This window comes from Lissotriton vulgaris, chromosome 10 (genome assembly GCF_964263255.1).
Source record: "Lissotriton vulgaris chromosome 10, aLisVul1.2, whole genome shotgun sequence".
NCBI lineage: Eukaryota > Metazoa > Chordata > Amphibia > Caudata > Salamandridae > Lissotriton > Lissotriton vulgaris.
The window spans coordinates 243,996,260-244,019,983 of NC_141698.1; the positions used below are offsets into that span (position 1 = coordinate 243,996,260).

Sequence of the window (23,724 nt, forward strand, 5' to 3'; positions counted from 1 at the left end):
CTCATTTCACATGGGTCCCTCACACTGCGGGTTCTTGAGAGATTCCTTTAGAGCCATTCCCAGCGCAAACTCATAACTAGAATATACTCTGAAATGCAGCTGGTTTAGACTCCTGTTGCACGGCAAGCATAGGAAAACCAGTTGGGCATCTCTATACCTGAGGAACAATGGAGTTTCAGCTTTCCCCAAGAGAGACCATTGTCACCTAACTATACACTGCGACTGGTGCATTTTAAATTCCTGCATAGACTGCATAGGACTCTGGAGCAGCTATTTAAGATAGGCTTAATAGATGAGGCACGCTGTGTCTGGTGCTCGCTGACCTGTGCAGACTTTATCCATTTAGCTTGCGCATGTATAGAACGATACTGGAAATCAGTCCTTTACTTGAAGTTGGTGGTAATTTGCTATTCCTTACGGCCAAATTACACTTTTTCTGGGCCTCATACATTGCATTTAAGGAATCACAATTTGCGATTCCTTAAATGTAATCACAAAATAGGGAATCGCAAATTTGCGATTTCTTATTTTGCAAAGCTGTTTTGCTTACATAATTACCACTTAGCTATTTTGCGATCACAAATGCTGAAATTCGGCGAATTTCGGGATTTGTGATCGCAAAATTGCCTTCATACATATGGCCCTAAATCCTATCTCAAAAAGAACCCTCATTATTCATGTAAAAGTTAGTGGCTAAAGGCAACTGATGCAAAAAAAAGTGTATCCCAGATGGTGGCATCTGGCAGCATTACAATTTAGACTAGCCATAGCATATATGGTGGACATTTCAATATAACTAAGGACTGGGGTCTGATGGTCTCTCTTACTGTGTATTAAAAGTAGTCCTTCAACAGGGCTAAAAGTATTAATTCCACCATATAGAATCACCCTAACACGTTCTATTCCTGAGGATATGTGGCTGGGTAGTGTTTTATACCCATTTTATTCCAAGCAGTGTGATTATAATTATCTAGTAAATTAGCAATAAATGGCCTTCTTGACACAATAGAAAATAATCTTCCAAATTAATGTAATTTAAATGACAGTTGAGGAACATTTTTTTCTAATGAAGTTCTGAGAAGTTCCTGAATTTCTCTCCTCCTGTAGTTTATGGTCATTCCTGGTTTTCCTTTATCGATGAAAAGGGTTTTCTCCACATACTGAGATCATTTTCATGCTAATAGAATCAATGGAACCCAAACACAACCGACGGAGTGCAAAAAGTCTAGACACATTATTTCCGTCATAATGCAGTGCTAGAATATGTATGCAACATTTTAGCATTTTGCGATGGTTTCAACTTAAAATGACAGTTTGAAAAAGAAGAACATTACCTATTTTCTGCAAGGTATATCTTCACCAGAACCATTTTTTGGCATTTACAACGACTTAAATTACTTACATTGTTAGGTAAGTCATGATTTGCAAATGGATCTTAAGCAAAAAAACTTTTAAAACCAAGCAGAGTTTCAAAGTTTCCAAACATATTTTTAATATTGCAAAAATACTTCACAGCTTGGTGCACCTATCGTTGAACTTCTTAGTTTGTCTAAATCAAGTATGAATGATCAAGATATCCATGACTGAAAAATCATCTGGGATAGTTAATTCTGCCATAGGGATAATTTGGCTGAAATAATTATATCTTAGGATCAGTGTGTTTATCACTTCCTCTAAAAATCTGAAGATTTCTCTTGACAATCGAACTGTGAATCAGGTTCTTTGCATCCTCTTCTTTGAAACTCTTCAGCATAATAAACACAGTCAATACAGTCTTCACTCTGCCCACCCTCATACATCTCTCCTTTTAGCACTTACTCCACCCTACCTAGCTTAACCCTTAGCTTTAACTTCAACTACAAAACTGATCTGAATACTTCATCCAGTCTACCTGTAGTGTGATCCATGTGCACCCTTCTTCCTAAACTAAAACATCTCTGATAAACTTTTGTCTAGGATTTTAGAACATCTTTCCTCAAACATTAACCACTCCCCATTTCTGGTTCCTATGCATCACATCTGTTGTCTTTAATGTGCTTAAATAGCTATCAACTGAGTCCGCCTTCCCGTCCAACTACCAGTGTTGCAACTTACCTTTTTGTCTAAAACACTAGGGAAACCGATCTTACGTTGCCTCCTACTTTACCTATCCTATTTCAAAGTCCACAATTCACTCCAAGATGGCTTTTGTAAACTTCATTCTACAGACGTTATTTGTAGACATTTACAACTTTCTTTTCCCAGCTCACCACTATCACCTTTCTTTCATTCCCATTCTACTAAACTGCTCTGTACTGTTTGACATGCTTGACCACCAGACTTTGCCTCACTGAACACTAGAAATGTCCCTCAGTGGTTCTCATCCTAACTTTCCAAATAACCCATGGGCACCTCCAGGGCACAAACATCTCTATCACATGTGGAGTCCTGCAAAGTGAAATGTTGTTTACTGACATCTTCAACCTTTAAACAGAGCCTCGTGTGCTCTACTCACAGATAACACTTCCAAGATTCACCAGCATGCCAAAGGTACTCAACTCTACTTGAAAGTCTCCTCCTCTTCAGACATTCGATTCCTTAAGCACTGCATGCACATAAGCCAACCCTGGATGTTTAGCGCCTCCCAGCCAAGACAGGACAGAATTCCTATTATTTGCAATAACAACAAACAAGGTAGAGTACAAACCTGTCTCAATTGCATGAACCTTGACATCTTCAACCCCCACCTCTCACCGAATGCCAAATGACTTGGATTCACTATAGCCACCAACATCTTGCTCAAGAAGCACATTGCCAAAAAACAGAGATGGCATGGTACCAGCTCTCTCTTCTAAAGAGAGTCAATCTCTTTTTCCACAAAGCGACTCAGAACTTCTGTTCAAGCCCTTGTACCTTTGCCGTACTCTTGTATCTTAATGGTGGTTATGCAATACCCCATGGTCTCCCAAAATCCACACCAGCCCCACTTTATGAACAGTCAACATTCTGCAGTGTGTCTCATTCAGGGCCTGAAGAAATATGCACACCTGAATCCTGATGGAACTCTATAGGTTGCTCTTGCCACCCGGCACCATCTTCAAAATCAGTTGTATTATTTACAAAGCCATCAAGACTAGCACCCCCACTTATCTAGCAGACAAACTCATCATCTCTAGTGGTTCTCTGCACACCCTTTGCCCGGACACAATTAGGCTGCAGATTAAGAAGTTGAAAGAAAAAGAAAAAGCAAGACAGCAAGCCTTTGTTATCTGTACACCCAGAATCAGAAACAACATTCCTGTATGCATCAGGACTGCCTCAGCGCTACTCCAATTTTGGAAAGATTTGACTGCTCACCTAAAGAGATCACAATGCCTAAACCGTTCACAATTCATTTTCCTCTCCTATTAATTGCTGACTTTAAGGTAGCCTTCGGCCACATGCACTGCTCAACTGCCTTTTGCCTATGCGCACACTATGGAAATATTATATACATACATACATACATACATACATACATCAGGAGCAAGGCACAGGAATGCTTATCTTTCTATCTTGATTATTGCTTTGACTTGTTATTCTGGTATACTTTTCTTTGACTAATGACCCACAGCGTGCCACAAGGTTAGTTGTTGGGTTCTTCATTTTTAACTCCACACCACCCCTTATTTTGGAGTCAAATATCCTCCAATGGATTATTGTATCATGTACATGCCAGTGATACTGAATTCTCTTTCTGATTCCCTACTTTCTTGTCTTTCCATCAAACTAACATATCTCACTGACTGACATCTTTCAGATTCTGAATGGCTGATTATTCTCAATGTTCACTTCCTCTAACACTGAATTCTCTTTTTCTCTCTGCCTTACCAGTCCTCAAGAACCTACTGTCCCCTGTGTTACTTCCATGCTGAGAACTTACCAGTGAGCTCAGACAAAGGCAGGTGTGGGTTCTGAATATCGAGTAGGGAATATTGTTATACCTTAAACTAGCAGCCAAAATATTGAGAACAAAAATATTGACGGGTAAGTCTGTATAGATTATATATACCTGTGGCCACATATATGTACCTTATATAAATGTTCAAGGTATGAAGAAGTGGAGTTAAGATTAGTAAATATATACTTCCCTATATGCACTCACCTTTTGATATTTTGGTATTCAATATTTTACCTACTATTTTAAGTAAGAATGATTTTCCTGTATTTATTATTTCAGAGTGCATGTAACGAAAGACAATGCTTAGCAAGTGGCTTTGCGTCTGCACGGCCTGAACCATTTGGGTGCTCCGTGATGGACTGGGAATGTCTGACAGGAAGGTGCAATGGCTGGACAGCTGAGTTCTGCACTTGGCAAAACAATGCAAACTTGGTTTTCTTCTTTATTTACCAAGCTAAGTTATGAGTTTAAAATAAAGGGGCCTGGTCAGGCCTTGTGGATGGCTGCTTGCAAGATGGTGGCCTTTTCATCGGATTCTGTCTGAGGGTCCCTATCAAAGTCAACATTTAATCGTTTTCTTTTTAAATCATAGACTAAAGAGGCATTTACGGATAAAGGATGCATCACAACCCATTCCTTTTCTTATTTTTCATAGCATTCCTCACCTGATTGCTACTATTTTGTGTTTTTTACTCCTTTCTAACAATTCATAGAAAGTTGCAAAGGAGGTTTATTTATTTATTTAGTTATATTTATAGAGTTTTATATAGCTCGAACGTGATCCATGAGGGTATCAGAGTGCTTTACAATAAAAGAACATAAAAGGATGAGGTGGTATACACACAATCAAATTTGCAAATTTGTAAAATAGAAAAAGAAAATATATACTTAACAAACATAGAGGACCAAGATTCTGCAGGACGTTGTACACAAGACAGTTACTGAACGTTAGGAGATTGTGCTATCAAACATACATATTATAACTTTTAACAATTAAAAGTAGATATATAAAAGTATAGATGATCAGGCGGACCCACAGCCAACTAAGCATGAGGCTGCATACAAATATAGAGCAAAAAGAGCTGTGATAAAAAGTCTTACAGTCAGTGACATCCAACAATTAAAACTTAGGACATGAATTTGTTCATTAGTAGTCTTTTTACTTCCTTTTTGAAAGCATCAAAGGAAGTGATTCCACGCACTAGTGGAGGTAAAGAGTTCCAAATCTTTGGTGCAATCCCTGAGAAAGCTCTACAGCATGTTCTCTTCTTTTTTTTAATATGTTTATTGGCATTTTTCAAAAAGAGAGAAAAAGAAAAAAACATAAGCTAAACATCAACCATCACCAGCAGTTTCCAAAGTACATATCGGCAACAAAGTGCATGTGCTTTCGTACAGTCCATCGTCCATATTTGCTTTATTAGCGTACTATCTGTCACGTGGATACTCTGTTGGCCTTCTCCGGATTATGTGTAGACCCGTCTACCCTCCCCAGCCTCTTAGCAGCCATAACCCTTCCCGTTTGTCCTTCCATGCTTTTCCATGTATGCCCGCCCATCCTCAATTCAAGTCGCCTGATAGTGTATCTCCAGCAATCGCTTCTATAGCTGCTATACTCTCTTTTTCTGCCATCGGTGTGTCCCCCCCCCCCCCCCCCCTTCGTCCCCAGATTCGCTCTGCACCTGTCTACGCTCTATAAAGCAGGACCAAATGTTTTTAGGTCTATTCCTAGGTGGTAACAATTCACTATAAAGTTCCGTCTGTGTACAACAATACATCATTTCCCTAGTCCAGTGGGACAGTCTGGGGAGAGTGCCCTTCATCCACCTCATTGCTACGCACCTCTTCGCTAGTAAGAAGGCCATGTCCACTATCCGTCTATGCGTCGGGCGTAGAGGTTTGGAATATCCTAATATCGCCAATAGAGGGTCAGGGGTCAGTTCCAGCTCCACAGTGCTATTTACCTCCTCATATACCGCCTGCCAGAAAGCCTGTACCTCCGGGCAGTGCCACGCTACATGTAGGAAGTCCGCTACCAGCGACCCACATCTCTCGCAACAGGGCTGTCTCGCAGATTGTATCTGTGTAGCCTGTCCGGCGTGTAATATGTTCTGTTCAAGTATTTGAAGTGTACTAGCCTGTGTCTACCATTTAGTAATATTCGTTTAGTACTGGTACAACAGTAGCGCCATACTTCCTCATTCAGGTCTTTTTGCAGGTCTGCTTGCCACGCCAGCCGCGACTTGGCGTATTCTGCCGTTCTTTCCGCTAAAGTTATAGAATATAGCCTAGCTACTAGTCTGACAGGCGATTTGGCCGTAACCACGTAGTCAAAGGCTGTTACCGTTTGTGGCTCCTCCATCTCTTCCCCCAGTAGCGCCCTCACTGATGCCGAACTCTGTGGACTGAAACCACCCCAGCATCTGTCCGCCATCTTCGTCTACCTCCACCTGGTCCCAGGAGTGTGCCACACCGCCCTCAAACATATCTCCCATTGTGTGTATATTCAGGGTTTTTAGCCTTTCCTCACTGCCCGTTCCTTACATGGAGACAGCCAGTAGGTCCATTCGATCGCCGCCGTCGGAGCGTACTGCAGGCTGCACGCCTGTGCCTCCATCATGTGGTGCCAAGCATGTACAACCAAATTCAGGGAATCAAGAAAGCCAGTTCGCCGGTCTCACGGAAGCGTCAGGAGCGCCGGTAGCGGCGTGGGGTCTGCAACTATTGCCTCCATACGGACGTGGGGTATGTCCCTCGGACCATGTATCCAATGATATGCAGGTGGAGCTTGCACCGCTCTGTAATATAACTTCAAGTCCGGAGCGTTCAGTTCTCCCGCCGCATAGGGCCGCGTGAGGATAGACCAAGCGACCCTAGGTTGCCTCCCGGCCCTGGCCAGGCACACCATTAGAGCTCGCAGTTGCGCAAAAAAGTCCATGGATAACACCATAGGTATGTTACAAAACAAAAACAGTGGACGTGGAAGTACTATCATCTTCATAAGTGCTACCCACCCCAGAAGTCACAGTGGCAATGATATCCATCTTGCAATATTGTCTTCTAATTTGGAGATAGCGGTACCATAATTTTCCCTCAATAGCACTTCCAGGTCCGTATGTAATCGGATCCCTAAATATCACACTGAATCAGTGGTCCATTGTATGGGATATTCCGGATCGAATTTCTTCGCAGCCGGTGTAAGAGGGAACATTAGTTACTTGTTCCAGTTTACACATATGCCAGATAGCGAGCCAAACAGCACCACTTTGCGCAAGACCGCCGGCAAGTGGGTTTCGGGGTCTCTAACGTATAACAGCGTATAGTCTGCGTATGTTGAAATTATCAACCTGTACGTGGGAAACCGTATGCCTCTATGGCCATGGTATTCGCGTAAGGCGCAGACCAAAGGTTCCACCACCAAGGCATATAAAATGGGGGATAGAGGGCATCCCTGCCTCGTGCCCCTCTCTATCCGAATAGCGCCAGTGACCAGCGAACCGATGCGCACCTGAGCAGTTGGAGTGGTATATAGTGTAGCTAGGAGTTGTAGGGAGAGTTGCCCTACTCCCATGCGGCTCAGCACATGCTGCAGAAAAGGGGCCACTCGACAGAATCGAAGGCCTTCTTCATAGCTAAAAAGACCGCTACCGCTGGTACCTCCGGGGGCGTGTGCTGAAAGGCTGAGAAAACCGTTCTCAGATTGTAGGTGAGATGCTGCTCCGGGACAAAGCCAGCTTGCTCTGGGGCCACCAACGTGGTAACCATGGGGCGGAGTCGGTTAGCAATCATTTTTGCGAAAATATTCGCATCTACATTCAATAGCGAGAGTGGTCTGTATGATGAGCACTCACTCGGATTCTTACCAGGCTTGAGAATAGCCACCAATATCGCCTCTCTCATCGTGGGTGGAATGGTGCCCGAATCCGCCATGTCCTCAAAGAGGGCAAGTAGCCTGGGTAGCAATAGGTCCAGGAAGGCCTTATAAAAGGCCACCGTAATGCCATCACTTCCCGGCGCTCTTCCGGACTTCAGGGAAGATAGTGCCAGTACTATCTCCTCTCTCTGTATGGGGTGTACCAGGAATCTCCGGTCTACGTCCGTAAGTCCCGGCATCTTGATATGAGACAAGTAGTCAAGAATCCGCTCTTCCGATGCAGGGCCCCTAGAGGCATACAAAGCAGCATAATACTTCTCGAATCTGTCTGCTACCTGAGCATTCGTAAGCATCTCTTCCGAGTCTTCACCCCTCATCTCGGGTACCCCTCCACCGTTCCTTCCCCGCTTCACTAATTGTGCCAGCACCGTGCCTGGCCATTCGCTTTCCCCATACGCTCTAGTGGTCGCATATTTCCCTAAGTGCTTAACCTCTAGATCTGCCTCCTTGTTATAATCTAGCAGTGCATCTGTAAGTTCTCTGGTAAGGGGTTCGCTGGGATTTTGCAGTTGGCTTCTCTCTAGGTCCCTAAGTCTGGTTTCCAGTGTCTGCAGCCTGCCCCTGATTGATTTTAAAACCCCTGAGTGCTTCGATATGGTGACACCCCTTACGTAGAGTTTAAACACCTCCCAGACATTCTGTACTGACGGCACTGACTCCTCATTAGCCCCAAAAAATATTTCAATGTCTGTAGCCAATTCCTCCTCGAAGGAGGCATCTTGTAGGGAATAGGGGGGGGGGGGGGGGAAACGCCACCTGAATGGCAGGATCCTTCTCTCCGGTGTTGCTATAGGTATCAGTACCGGTGAGTGATCTGAGTACGTGCGGGGTAACACCTCGCATCTTTGCATGGCCGAGGTCAGGTACTGTGTGGCTAACCAATAGTCTATTCGAGTATGTATATTAAATTGTGCTGAGTAATGGTAAACCCTCCCCATGTGAGATATCTATGTCTCCATACATCTCTCAGGCCCAGATATTCCATGTGCAGTTGCAGCACCCTAGCGGAAGCGGCGGGGCATCTATCGGGACCATCTGATCTGTCCATGTGTGGGTGTCTGGTCATGTTGAAGCCCCCTCCCCAGAGGATCTACCCTCCCGAATATGTCGCCATCTTAGCTGATATTTCAGAATAAAACTCGGGGTTATCATAATTGGGCCCGTGCATATTAACTACACAGAACTCCAACCCTTTACCACAACATCTCTTAATTGTGTACCTTCCTTCTCTGTCTGTCACCAATGGTGTCATGTCATGCACGCTTTCGGGTTGACCCACGTGAGGACCCCCGAGCATGCGATGTGAAACCTGCAGTATGTATATTGCCAGATAGGCCCCTATATCTGAGTATGCGACTGTCCGTGGGCAAATGCGTCTCCTGCTAAAGAGCTATGTCTACTTCGTGTCTAGCTAAGTGCTGTAGACCTTTTCTGACTTTCCTGTGATCATTAAGGTATCTTACGTTCCACGTGATCAAAGTCAGCATATCCAGAATGTTCTCTACTCTGTCCGGTTCTCTTGTCCTCCCCCATCCACTGCACACAATAGCGGAATCTGCACATGTTTTGGCCCTGAGCCCTCTGTAGCTGACCTGCGTGGCGAAGTATAAACCATAACCTCAAAAACCAAACTGTCGGTGGGCCGTCGTCCAATCCCGTTCTCGGCTCCACTCCCCTCCCTCCCAGTCCCACCCACGCCTGCCCATCCCCAACTAGGCCACGAACCCTCTATTGCCCCAATCCCCCACCTTATTCTCCTCGCATCATGCAAACAAAATTACCTCCCCCCATAAGGGTTGTACCCTCGTCAACCAAAGTCTGTGATAAACACTCGTGGACAAAGGTAGCCAGATGAGGTCCAGTTCAGTGAACAAAGTAAGAAAGCTCTTATACTTATTGCCTCCCCTACCTCCCCCGCCTCCTTCTACCAGTATCTTGAGCGCGACCTTAGGCTATGAACAGCAGCGCATGTCCTACCATATTCTGTGGGCAGTCCCTAAGCTCTTTGGTAGTTCCTGTAAAATTCACTCGGACCCTGTAACTCCTTGGCACCAATTACAGCGTCATAGTGTCAAGAGGGCAAAGCATCATTCCTGCTCCTCGAGCGAGCTCCCCTCTTCCTCCGATCCTCTGCGTGGGGAACATCTCGACTCCTTCTTCCATTCCTTCAGCGCCCGCTGCAATTCTTTGGGGTCTGTGAAGATGAGAGATTTCCCCTGTCGGTTGTGCGCAGCCTCGCAGGGTACAGCATTGCATAGTCTGTTCACATGTCACGTAATTGCCTCTTCATCGGAAGAAATTAGTGCCATGCCTCCTGTACTTTTGCAGTGTAGTCTGGGAATAGTGAAATGGTGGAGCCCTCATATTGTAATTGTTGCTTCTCCCTTGCCAAACGAAGCGCTGTGTCTCGATCTCTATAATTTAACAATTTGGCAATAATGGGTCTCAGCGGGGCTCCAGGCTTGGGTCGTGGGCCCAGAGAGCAGTGCGCCCTCTCAACTACGAACATATCTGAAAAGACAGAGTCTCCAAGCAGAGTCTTGAGAAGCTTTTCAACGAATAGCTCCATATTGCCCGTCTGTGTAGTCTCCGGAAGGCCTGTAAGGCGGAGGGTGCAGCGTATAGAACGGGCTTCTAGGTCTTCCGTCTTGTACATCAATGCCTGCATAGCTCTAGCCATTTGTTTATTATCCGAGTCCAGTGTGGTTTGTGCCTCCTCCACCTCAGTAATGCGTCGCTCCGCCATGTCCACTCTTTCCGCTTGTTTGTCTAGTCTCTCCGCCATCAGATCCATGCGGTAGGTTAAGGCATACATCTTAGTACCCAGTGATGCTATGCCTCCCTGTAGGCCTTTTTCCATGGCGATCAGTAGTCCTCTAAGATCCTGCGATGCAGCGCCCTCCGTCTGGTCACGTTCTCCAGCGGCCCCACCCGTCGAGGTATCTGTAGCTCTGGTGCCTTTAGGGTCGAAGGACAGCTTTGGCTGGGATCTATCTGCGCGGCCCATGTTGACGGTTCCGGTCACAGTCCTGTTTCCTAGGAAGCCCAGCGCAGTCCGAGTGTGCTGCTGCGGGCTGTCGGGTTCCTGGTCTGTTATTCGGGATAGCTTGTGAGTGACAAGACTTCTGTGTGCTTCCTCAGGGACAGTGGTGTCTCACTGAATGCTCTTCGTTATGCCTGTGGTCCCTTCCGGCTATGTCGTCTCCACTCGTGGGCCAGCACCAACTCAGGTATACATGCGGGTGCGAGTGAGCGCGGGGGGCGCGGACCTCCCCCGCGGTACCTATACTGATCGTCCAGTGCAGGTATGAATCGGCCTGGCCCCTACCTCCAGGGCTCCGTGCTGCGCCATCTCCCTCTCAAGCGGGGCTTTGGACAGACACCACCTCCCTCCGTTGGTTAAAATGGCGGCCACTGCCCGGCCCCTTGGTGTAAGCTTGTGCGGGTAGCAGCTCCGGCGGTATCTAGGGGGGGACACACTCCCGAGTCAGCAATGCACCCCCTGTTGCGTGGTTGTTCTGGGGAAGTCATATGGGTGTCATAGGCCACGCGGCATGTGCAGTGCGTAGGCCCTCTCTTCCCGTATGTGGATGTGTGTCCTCGAGGCCTTCCAGATGTGTGTAGGGCCGTCGCGCACCCCAGAGGCAGTAGGCTCAGCCCAGTTTCACCGCCGTGGTCATCCGCAGGCACCCACCTGTGTCACAGTGCTCCCGCAAGCCTCCGTGTATCTTCTCCCAAGAGCGTCCCCAGAACTCGTGACCCAGTCCTCCAGGAAGGAGCGCTCACGTCCCTGCACTCTCTCCGCCTCCGGCCCGTTCGTCCCCGGGCCTCTCCCACCTCCAGGAGGCAGTTCTATCCGACTGCTCGGAATCTTGCAGGGCCCCTCTTTCGCCGTCTGTGAGGCCTCAACAGGGCACAGTGGTCAGACCCGATCATCCCCCGGCGCTCCTCTCACTCTAGGTCGCGGCTTGCACGCTCACCCTTCCGTCCCAGGCCGCAGCAGCGAGTTCAGGTAGTCGCTGCCGAGCTTTTGGGGCAAAGTCGATCCCGATCGTGTCCCGCCAGCCTTCGCCTCCGGGATCTGCCATAATCAGCGGTTTGTGGTCGGCTCTTTCGCAGGATATTTGTGCAGATATTACTCAAGGCAGGGGAGCTCGTGTCTTATGCGGCCATCTTTGTTGCTAGCTAGCTCCGTCCCCCCCCCAGCATGTTCTCTTCTTATGGGAGGATTGGGGTTTCAGAAGGAAAGTGCTCGCACTTCGTAGTTGTCTACAACCTCCAGATTTTTCCAGCTTTAGCACCAAATAACTGGGTCTATTTTTGTGAATTGCTTTGTGCGTCGTGCACGCCACTTTAAGGTGTATTCTTGCCTCATAAGGCAACCAATTCAGTGCTTTCAAGGTTGGTGAAATGTGACTGTTTCTTTTGGTTCCTTATACCAGTCTAGCCCCAGCATTCAGTGCTGCTCTCAGCGGTGCCAACTTGTATTCAGGGAGACCACCGAGGGCGGTGCTTCCGTAGTCTAATCTTGGCAGTACTAGGGCTTGTACTGCAATTTTTAGATCTGCCTGAGGGTTTGAGTTTCCTAAATATGCTCATCTTGTGATTAGCTCCCTTGGTGGCAATAGAGATGTGCGACTGCATATTCAAATGTTTGTCAATGGAGATTCCTTGGGATTTTGCCGAGTCAATGATGAGGGGGACACAGTCAAAGGAGGTTAGGTGTTTTAACCAGAGGTCTATATTTGGAGTGTGGTTTGGAGGTGAGATGGGAATAAATTCAATTTTTTTGGTATTCAACATCAGGTGGTTGTTAGTTTTGTTGTTAGGTTTGTCCCTTGTGTTCCTTTCCTATTAACTGCCATCCTATTAAGGAGACACTCAGCACCTCTCTAAATGGAGGAAGGCGCTGTGGCTACTGACAGGATGATGCACCGTGGTAAAATTTAGAAGGAAATTTAACAGTCCTTCTCCACGCCCCCTCCTTAACACAATGTCACCTTCGCTCCAGGCACATTGCATGCTCTCTCTCTTCTGCCAGGAACCTTAAAACTAACCCTGGGCGAAGAACTACGCTCCGTTCGCGGAGTTTGCGGAGTTTCGGCAACTCCGCGCTACGCGAAGTTGTCGAATACTCCGCAAACTGCTGCATAGCATAGTTCTCGCGCGCTCAATAGCATTTTCGCGTGCGCGAGGATGCTTGTCGGTAACTTCGAGTTGCCGAACACGCAGAAACTGCAATCTGGCACAGAATAACTCACGAACACGTTAGTAGTGACCGGATATAAGGGGACGCGAGCGGGCGGGACAAACCTCATGGGTAACTTCGCGCGCTACACATCCCGAGCATGCAGGCAATCAATCAATCAATCAATCAGGATATTTGTATAGCGCGCTACTCACCCAGAGGGTCTCAAGGCGCTTGGGGGAGGGGGGTCCGCTACTGCTCGAACAGCCATGTCTTGAGTTGCTTCCTGAAGCAGAGGTGGTCTTGGGTCAGGCGGAGGTGGATGGGGAGGGAGTTCCAAGTCTTGGCTGCCAGGTAGGAGAAGGATCTTCCTCCCATGGTGGATCTTCGGATGCGTGGCACGGCGGCGAGGGCGTGGCTGGTCGATCGTAGCTGGCGGGTGGGAGTGTAGAAGGTCAGGCGGTTGTTGAGGTACCTGGGGCCCAGTTTGTGGAGGGCCTTATGTGCGTGGGTGAGGAGTTGGAACGTGATTCTCTTGCTGACGGGGAGCCAGTGAAGGTCTCTCAGGTGTCCGGAGATGTGGCTGGGTCGGGGGATGTCCAAGATGAGTCGTGCGGAGGCGTTCTGGATGTGTTAGAGTCTTTTCTGGAGTTTGGCTGTGGTTCCGGTATAGAGGGTGTTTCCGTAGTCCAGTCGGCTGGTGACGAGTGCCTGTGTGACCGTCTTCCTGGTTTCGGTGGCGAGCCATCGGAAGATCTTTCGGAGCATGCGTAGGATGTTGGAGCATGATGATGAGACGGCGTTGACTTGTCTGGTCATCGAGAGGGAGGAGTCCAGGATGAAGCCCAGGTTGCGTGCGTGGTCCGTTGGTTTGGGTGCGCTGCCCAGGGCAGGGGGCCACCAGGAGTCGTCCCAGGCGGATGGTGATGATCCAAGGATGAGGACTTCCGTCTTGTCTGAGTTCAGTTTCAGGCGGTTGTTCCTCATCCACTCGACTACGTCTTTTATCCCTTCGTGTAGGTTGGTTCTGGCGGTTCCTGGGTCGTTGGTGAGGGAGAGGATCAGCTGGGTGTCGTCGGCGTAGGAGATGATGTTGAGGTTGTGTTGGCATACGATGGCTGCAACGGGGCTCATGTAGACGTTGAAGAGGGTGGGGCTGAGTGATGATCCTTGTGGTACGCCGCATATGACTTCGGTGGCCTTGGATCTGTACGGGGGGAGGCGGACTCTCTGGGTTCTTCCGGTGAGGAACGAGATGATCCACTCCAGTGCCTTCTCTTGGATTCCGATGTTGCTGAGGCGCTGCACTAGGGTGCGGTGGCAGACCGTATCGAATGCTGCGGAGAGGTCCAGGAGGATGAGGGCCGCTGTTTCCCAGTTGTCGAGCAGGGCTCGGATGTCGTCAGTGGCTGCGATGAGGGCGGTCTCGGTGCTGTGGTTGGCGCGGAAGCCGGACTGCGAGTGGTCGAGGCTGGTTGGGCGAGCGCAATTGGTGATCCACTGTGTGAGGTTGTTGGCTGCTTGGTTGGGGTCCGTTGAGCTGGCGGGAGGGTTCTGGCTCAGTGAAGTGGTGAGCTGGTCGGTGGTGATCTTGTTCCAGTTCCTGCGGGGAACCTGTTGCGGGTGGTGGTGAGTCGTGGTCTTTCTGAAGCTGAAGTGGACGCAGCTGTGGTCTGTCCAGTGGAGTCCGGTGGAGTGGCTGAAGGAGGTGTACTTGCTGGAGGAGAAGACTGGGTCAAGCGTGTGTCCGGCGTAGTGGGTGGGGGTGTTCACCAGTTGCATGAGTCCGAGGTTGGCGAGGTTGTCCAGCAGGGTGGTGGTGGTGTTGTCGTTGTTGTTCTCCAGATGGAAGTTGAGGTCCCCTAGGAGGATGTAGTCAACGGAGGCGAGGGCGTGCGGGCTCATGAAGTCTGCGATGTCTTCGCTGAATTGTGTGCGAGGTCCTGGGGGTCTGTAGATGAGGGTGCCTCTGAGTGTGGTCTTGGGGTCGGTGTGTATCTGGAAGTGAAGATGTTAAGCGGCTGTGAGGGTGTCGTCTGAGTTGGTCGTGATGTGGATGGTGTTCTCGTGGACAATGGCGATGCCTCCTCCTGTCTCGTTGACGCGGTCTCTCCGGGTGATCTTGTATCCGTCCGGGATGGCGACGGCGATGTCGGGCGCTGAGGAGGCGTTCATCCATGTTTCCGTGAGGAAGGCGGCGTCTGGAGATGTGGTGTCGAGCAGGTTCCAGAGTTCCACGGCGCTCCCGAAGACGAAAAATGGCTCGCGAACGGGTCAAGCAAGCTACTACGCATGCTCGCGGAGCTATGCGTAGTTCGCGGAGTGCAAGTGCATCTTCGCGTAGCTCCGCGGAGTGCGGCTACGCGAACTACGCCCAGGCTTACTTAAAACCCTAGTTGACATCTGCAGGTTAATGTAGCCCTTCATTACCTCCATCACCACATCAGATGTTTGCAGATGCTCAGTATCGGGTAAACAACTCTGCTTTCCGACTATAAAGGGCTTGATGAACAACACACTGATTGTTGCTAAGCTGAGCTATTGTATTTGTTCACTCGTGGTATTCCACCAATATTCATCTGCTCCCATTGACAAATAAGTAATTTAGTCACATGGATACTATGCACCTGAACTGACGATTGCCTGCTACCCTCTACTGGCACCCTCGGCTTGGCTATCGGCTAAAAACAAGGTTCACAAAAAATTACACACTGTAGATCTCAACCCCATTCATTGTACAGTTGCTCCTTATGTCTGTCAACTTATCACACTTCACACCCCAACACGTACTTTATGCTCAGCAGACCCCCGCTCAGATTACCATACCTGTTGTCTGTTTGACATTGAGCAGTATGGAACTTTACTCCGGAATACCACCTCTCTACTTGTATGTAATTTTGTATGTGGCCCACTGAATGGAGAAACACCCATTACAATGCAGGCATTACAATGCAATGCATTTACAATGCGGTCCATACAACGCAAGTTCCATTACAACGCATGTCATTACAACACATGCCATTACAACGCATACTCCTCACTGACCGGTACCTTACCCGAGGTAAGCACCCTGCGGTGTTAGGCTAGTAATTTTCATTGTAATGGAACACATGTTATAATGGCATGCATTGTAATGGAAGTTGCGTTGTAAAAACTGCCTTGTAAAGGTATGCGTTGTAATATTTTACTTTGTAACATCATACATCCCACTGTATGGGTTTATCAATTTAAATTTTAAAAAGTACTTTTTCCATCAACCCTTCTCTATGTAATCACCCTTTATGTAATACTATTTAAATGTGCCATCTTTCTGCTATGATAGAGCCTAACAGATAAAAAAAAGGCATCTTAATCTAAAAAAAGACAAATACATATTCAGATAAAAACACACACTTTTCCAGTCCTTAATTTATGAGTTTCATCCTGTTTAGAGCTTGTTAGTGTGGTGGTCTTGGGAATAATGGAGTAGGTAGTGCGTGCACAGCTTTAATCAAATTAGAATGGGCTAAAAGTGTAATCAGCCTCGTTGTTCACAGGTGGAATATCATTTGCCTATTGCTAAAACGGGGGTGCCCAGCACAGATTCAGAGGGGTCAGAGCTGGACCTCAGTGTATACCCAGCTAATACACACATGCACACGAACACACACAGTGAATAAATCAAAGGATACAAGGACATTATAGTTAGGGCCAGATTTTACTCGTACAAAGTTACACCCCCACAATGCCCTGCTTTGGACCTCACATATTACATTACTCATGACACGGTCAGTGACATTACCGATGACATCACTGATAACATCTCAAATGAAATCACTGATATCATCCACAGAACCACTCACACACCCACTTACACCCCCACACACACTGACACATCCATAGAACCACTCACACACCCATTTACACATCCACAGAGCCACTTATACACCAACTCACTCACATACAGCCACTCAATTACCCATACACCTACTTACACAGCTACTCACTCACCCATTTAGTCACTCACACAACCACTAACTTCTTCATACAGCCACTCACACACCCGGTTACTCACTAATATAGCTAATCACACATCCAGTCACTTATCCATACAGCCTCTCAACAGAGCCACTCACACACCTACACAGCCACTGTGTGATGTCATCAGTGATGTCATGAGTGATGTCACTGACCATGTCATGAGTGATGTAATATGTGACGTCATCAGCAGTGCATTGCACGCACAAGTTATAGTGAGTCCAACTAACTATAATGTGGGAATTTCAATGGTTTTATGCGAGTAAAATTTCCACCTAACTATAACTGGTGTGAAACCTATGGTTTTTCAGTGATATATATATATATATATAGTGAGCAAGGGCACAGGCGTGCCCGAAACGCGTCTGATGACAGCTTTTCTACCACACGATGAACTAAAATAAAATCTTTGGATACCTTACCTTCACCTGGGCGTGCTGATTCCTGGTCTGTGTGCCTTTCTGTGCAGCTAAGCACTGGTGTAGACGGGCTGGATACACACACATATATATATATATATATATATATATATATATATATATATATATATATATATATATATATATATATATATATATATATATATATATATATATATATATATATATATATATATGTGTGTGTGTGTGTGTGTGTGTGTGACCAAGACCTCGCCAGAGGTCGAAACGCGTCTTGTTTGCGGAATAAACTCTTAACATTATCACCTCACACCAGAGTGGCTCGAATTTTTCCTGCCAGGAACTCAGGGATTCTCGTATATATATATATCTTCTTATGAAGTCAAACTCCTCAATATTGTCCTAGGGTACCACCACATAGGTAATCAATCATTTCCAATCTCAAAAGATTAGCATTTTAGAATTACAGTGTGATAGCCATAAATGCATAATATGTGCATGCAATTATAAAGTTGTAGTTCAATACATCAGAAACATAAGTATTCCCTATTGACTACATGGTAGTGCAAATCTGTGGAAATAAACAATAATTAAAAATCCCTTTTCTGAACTCACATCTGTTTTATTGTTGTCTCATTCACATCCTTGCTGAATGATCCTTTGGTTGATAGCCCATATAGAGGACATTATCCCAAAATGTTGACTGGACATTAATCCTTGTTTCAGGAGCGATGAACAATGTGCGAAGCAATCTCCTGAATTCCACTTCAGATTCGGACCTGATGAGGTACCGCACCATCAGCAAGATTCCTCAAATCACACTCAATTTTGTGGACTTTAAGGGAGACACATTCATCACGTCACCGTCCAACGAGAAAGAGATCATTGCGCCCACCAAGCTGAAAGACCGCACGCACAATGTGACAGAAAAAGTGACTCAGGTAAGGCCCCTCTCGTCAGTAATTATAATGTGCCAAAAAGTCAATCCATTGTTCCCCAGCTTGTGGCTTTATACTACTATTCCTTCACTATGGTGCTACTTTGCTTGTGTGTATGGAAAGATGGTCATTGCTATACATTCTATGTATTACTTAATATGATGTACATTGAGATATTACCATGTGGGTAATTGCGACTGGTCAAGAATTTGCAACTGCAGTTGTAACTCATTGAAAATGGCCTATTCTGCTACAGAGGAACTTACTGAAATTTATCACAATAAGGGTTGTGCATAGTTGTATTACTTTTTCTTGGCAATTTTTTTTTTCAAACTTTACTTATTTTTTTTATTTTAAGTAGTAACTGCCGGAGGAAAACCTTTAGCAAAATTGGCATGCAATCCTGTTGCCACCCATTCGCGCCTGAAGGGGCCCCTGGGCTATGACCCTGGTTCATGTAGGCTAAGCTGGCTCATGTATCCCGCCGCTCAGTTGCGGGCGGTCTGTCCCGCAGTGTTTCCTGCCTATCAGCATAGTATATTATTGATCCTTTACACAGCCTCTGTTGTTGTTAATATTGTGCCTTTCATTTCTGTCTGAAGACTGACGGGTCACGGGGGGGGGTGAGGGGTGGTAGCAAAAAAGGAAAAAGATCCATTATCGATAAAGCTCCAATGATCACACTTTGTAGTTATTTTCTTTCAATTGTTCTTTTTTATTGTTGGCAGATAAGAATAAGCATGAGAATCTATAGGCAGGTATGCTTGATATATAGTTCCTACTCCAAGAAACATGAGTAGGCCTAGGATTTTGTTCTGGAATGTTAATAGTCTCCGCACCAGACCACAGGCTAACAAAATCATGCAGTACCTTCGAGACGTGGACGCCGAGATCATTATACTCCAGGAGACGCACTTTACTGAAAGCGAGATATTTGAGTTAGTGAAGAGAAATAGGTGGATACATTCCTCTATCTCAACATCTCAATCACTAAACACGCGGGGGTTACAATTTTATTCAAAAAATCTTCGAACTTAAATCTAAAACTTTTTCAACAAAAAGTAGATCATGGAGGGAGATGGGCCATCACAGCTGTAGAGATAGGTGGGGCGTCTATAACATTGGCTGGTTATTATGGGCCAAATTGCGATGATCCTTCTGCATTAGAATCCTTATTCCAACACCTCTTGAGTTTTCCTGAGCCGGTGATCATAACTGGCGATTTTAATATCACTATCAACCCTTTATTGGACAAATCTACAAATAGCAGGCAACAAGTTTCCTCCAAATCTAGAAATTGTCTACTGGGTTTAATGAAACAATATGGATATGTCAATATTTGGAGGCTGAGAGAGGGCCAAAGACAGAGTTTCTCTTTCAGAAATCTCAAATATAGACATAGCTCAAGAATAGACTTCATCCTAATAAGTAGATCTAGGTTGATTCTATTATCTCAGTAGACTATATTCCATCTCATTTATCTGATCACTCAGCGATGAAGCTGGAAATGGAGTGGGGCACTAAGTCTTCTTCCTCTAAACTTTGGTCCTTTGACAGGTCATTTCTTACATCAACAGAGGATATAGAATTCCTCCAGTCTGAGACTCGCGAATTTTTTACTTTTAATACGGATACAGCCCCTGCTGGTATAGTATGGGATACCTTTAAGTGTATACTAAGAGGAACAGTCAAGAACAGGGTAGCTCACAGAAGAAGGCAGTACAGGGAAGAAATATCTTCTATTGAGAATAGTATGTCTGTCATTCAGTCCTGTATAGATACTGACAGAGCTTTAGATAGTCATAACTTGTCCCTGAAACTTGCAGAGCTAAATGAGCTTAAAAATAACTTATCCTCAATAATAGAGAAGCGAGTCTTGCAGAAATGGGAGGCAAGCAAACTCTCTCATTTCCAGTATGGGGAGGGTGCAGGTAGGCTGCTGGCCTGGAAAATTAAATCAGACCGGGTTCGTAATAATATCGCCTCAATTACATCAGATAAGGGTACCCTCACCAGTGACGCAGAAATTAGAGAGACCTTTAAAACATTCTTCCAGTCAATTTATCAGGAAGATCTCAATATCAATACTAACGATGTTGGCAACTGGTTAGAGGGCATCTCCCTTCCTTCTCTGTCACCCGAGCAGAGCAAGCTTTTGGAAGAGGAAATAAGTGTTGCCGAAGTAGAGCAGGCTATAAGGGGATCCAAAGGGGGTAAGGCGGCAGGAACCGACGGTTTACCGAGTGAGGTATAAAAACATTTGATTTCAGAGATATCTCCAATTTTAATGGTTCTGTTTAATCAAATATTGAGGGAAGGAGTAGTACCGCCTGCCTCATGGGATAACGCCTCAATAACGCTTATCTTAAAGCCAGGGAAGCCCCCTTCCGATTGTGGCTCATATCAGCCTATTTCAATCTTGAATGCTGATTATAACATTTTTGCTACCATATTAGCCAAACGGCTTGGCCAGGTAGCCCCTGATATACTTCACTCCAATCAAAAAGGATTCAAAAGAGGGAGACAATTATATGAGCTCACTTACGAACTAATAGGATCTATTGATGTGGCCATAAAAGAGGTTCTCCCCTTATCTATTCTGACATTGGATGCTACCAAGGCCTTCGACAGGGTAAATTGGTTATACCTGTCGGAGGCCTTGAAAAAGTTTAACGTTGGAGATAGATTTCGCAGGGCAATAGATTTGTTATATCGTAGCCCTTCAGCTTCAATTCTGATTAATGGGGGCCTTGCAGCGTCATTTAATGTAACCAGAGGAACCCGACAGGGTTGCCCCTTGTCTCCCCTCCTCTTCGATTTGTATATAGAACCCTTTGCACAAACATTAAGAGATAGCGCACTTATTAAACCCTTTATTTTTGGTGATTGGGAAAAAAAGATGGCACTTTATGCTGACGATATAATGATTTTCACGTCAGATATCAATGCAGCATATCCAGAGGTGATAGACCTAGCTCTTAAATTTGGCAAAGTTTCTGGATACGAAGTTAACGCTTCCAAAACAGAATCAATGACTTGGAACACCGACTTAACTACTTTTAATGAGACATCTAGACCTCAATTACGATACTTGGGGGTGAATATAGTTAAAGACATCGACCTGATCGCTTCCTCAAACTTTTCTATAATAGCAGCACAGTGTCGTAAAAATATGAGGGATTGGTCACATCTTCCACTCACCATCCTAGGAAAGGTTAATTTGGTAAAAATGTGTATTCTGCCTAAGATTTCCTTTTTATTTAATTCAATCCCACTTTTTTTTTATCCCAAATTAATTTCTAAACTACAAAGCGCGATTTCAACTTTCATTTGGAATAGTAAAAGTCCAAGAATTTCTTGGAAGAAAATAAGACGCCGCAGAGAGAAGGGAGGGTTAGCGGGACCGGATCTTCAGATTTATGCGTGGGCTTTTCAGCTTTCGCACGCACGCATGTTGCTAAAAATACCAGCAGCAACAGGGGTAGGCCATATGTTCTCTATGTTATTGAACAGTGAGGGAGTCGGACAGGGTAGCTTTTTGTTTAAATTCGAAGACCCAAAATTTAAAAATAAAATAAAACTAAAGACTTTAAAGGGGATAGCTTCCACATGGTACAGAATGAGGCAGGCAATTAAACTGGGGTATTATTTAGAGAGAGCTCCAATATGGGACCTACCATCTCCCCCAGTTTGGGCAGAAGACACATTAACCCAACCATTAAGAGCGGCCGGCATCAATACCTGGGGTGACCTGTTTATGGACGGAACACTACTCCCTTGGGACTGCTTAACAAATAAGGTCGGGCCAAGTTTGTCCAGATTCAAATTTATACAAATCTCAAGCTGGTCCCAGGCATACAATACACAGACATCCCGGAGTAGCAGTCTACCTATAGGTGCCACTAGCGAATTAGTTACGTGTCTGCTAGATAGTCCCCCTGCAAAAAAGGAAATATCTCTTTGGTATAAGAAGATCATGGAGGAAATAGATGGCAAATTTTGCCTCCCTGCAACATTATGGGCCGACGTATTGCCAGAAATAGATCTGGAGGAGCTTTGGTCAGCTTCCTGTATGGCACTGTGGGACCTGGTTAAGCCAGCTTGGCTACGTCGGAACCATCTCTTCACAATTCACAGGGCTTACTACTCCCCGTTGAGACTGTCAAAATTCTCTTCGACAGGTCCGGTCTCGTGCCCAAGATGCCGACTTGTTGCCGCATCAGATATCCACATGTTCTACGAATGTCCAGAATTAACAACATACTGGGATTCTATAGGAAACGATCTATCTTTGGCATTGGGCTTTCACATTTCCATAGATCTTGCCCTCGTTATTTTTGGCCTGAAGAACAAAGTACGTAATGCAGCTTCTAACCTCGTATTCTACTCCATTTTGGCAGCTCGCAGAGAGATCTGTAGACATTGGAAGGACGCCCAGCCTCCTTCTATTAACGAATGGCGAACCTCTGTCCTCCAGATTTCCAAACTTGATCTAGCTAGAGGTGGAATTCCAAGTAGGAGAGCTTTTTGGACACAGTTGGCACGGTCGCATTGAGCCTTGGTTTTTTTTTTCCCCAGGGTCCTATGATTAATGCGAGCATTGCCAACCATTGTTTTTAATGGCGTAGAGTCATGGAACAAATGGGGCTACGGTGTCACGGGCACTATCTTCCAATGAACAGCCCTAAGCAAGAACTTCCAGGCTTGTGTGAATGTGCTGCTGGGATTTGGCTTCTTCCCCCTCCAACTAAGATCTCCCTCCCAGCTAACGCTGAGACGGTACAGAAGCACAGCCGGTTTTCTTAGCTCTGTGGCATATTCCTGGTTGGATAGATTGGAGCCATGCACGCAAATGAGGATAAAAAAAAAAAAAATCCATAAAACTTCACAATGGACTATTCTTGTTATAATGCCCCATAGTGTTTCTTTGAACATCTGAGGAAGAGAAAGCAGCTCATAAGTGTACCAATGTTCAACAATATATAAACAAGAGTTCACATAAATAGAATTCAACAACAAAGAAATAATCACATAAAAGGACAACGGGCATAAAGCCCAAAATTACATTCAAAAACATAAGACAATACACATAACAATCACTGGAACAATAGACCACTGTAGAAGGCACACTAGAAAAGCGCTGACGCGTGTTTCGGAAAGTACCAAAAACAATTTAATATTGCTTCCCTCATCAGGGCGCACATGTTACGTTCCATAGCGCATTAATGACCCAAGATATAATCATCAAAGTATGGAGATATGAACAAATGTGAACATCAGGGCTGACGAAGCATATCTGTGGGCCTAAGAAGATACAGAGTCTTTTTAAT

At 45.8% G+C, this 23,724-nt stretch overlaps 1 protein-coding gene across 1 annotated transcript in view; it reads left to right on the top strand.

The window, feature by feature from the left end:
• KCNH2 (potassium voltage-gated channel subfamily H member 2) overlaps nt 1-23,724 on the top strand; it is a 1,978,218-nt gene that overhangs the window by 1,050,224 nt on the left and 904,270 nt on the right. The window contains exon 5 of the mRNA XM_086940929.1: nt 18,183-18,397. Coding sequence (XP_086797055.1) covers nt 18,183-18,397 — 215 coding nt within the window. The remainder of the gene's footprint in view (nt 1-18,182; nt 18,398-23,724) is intronic.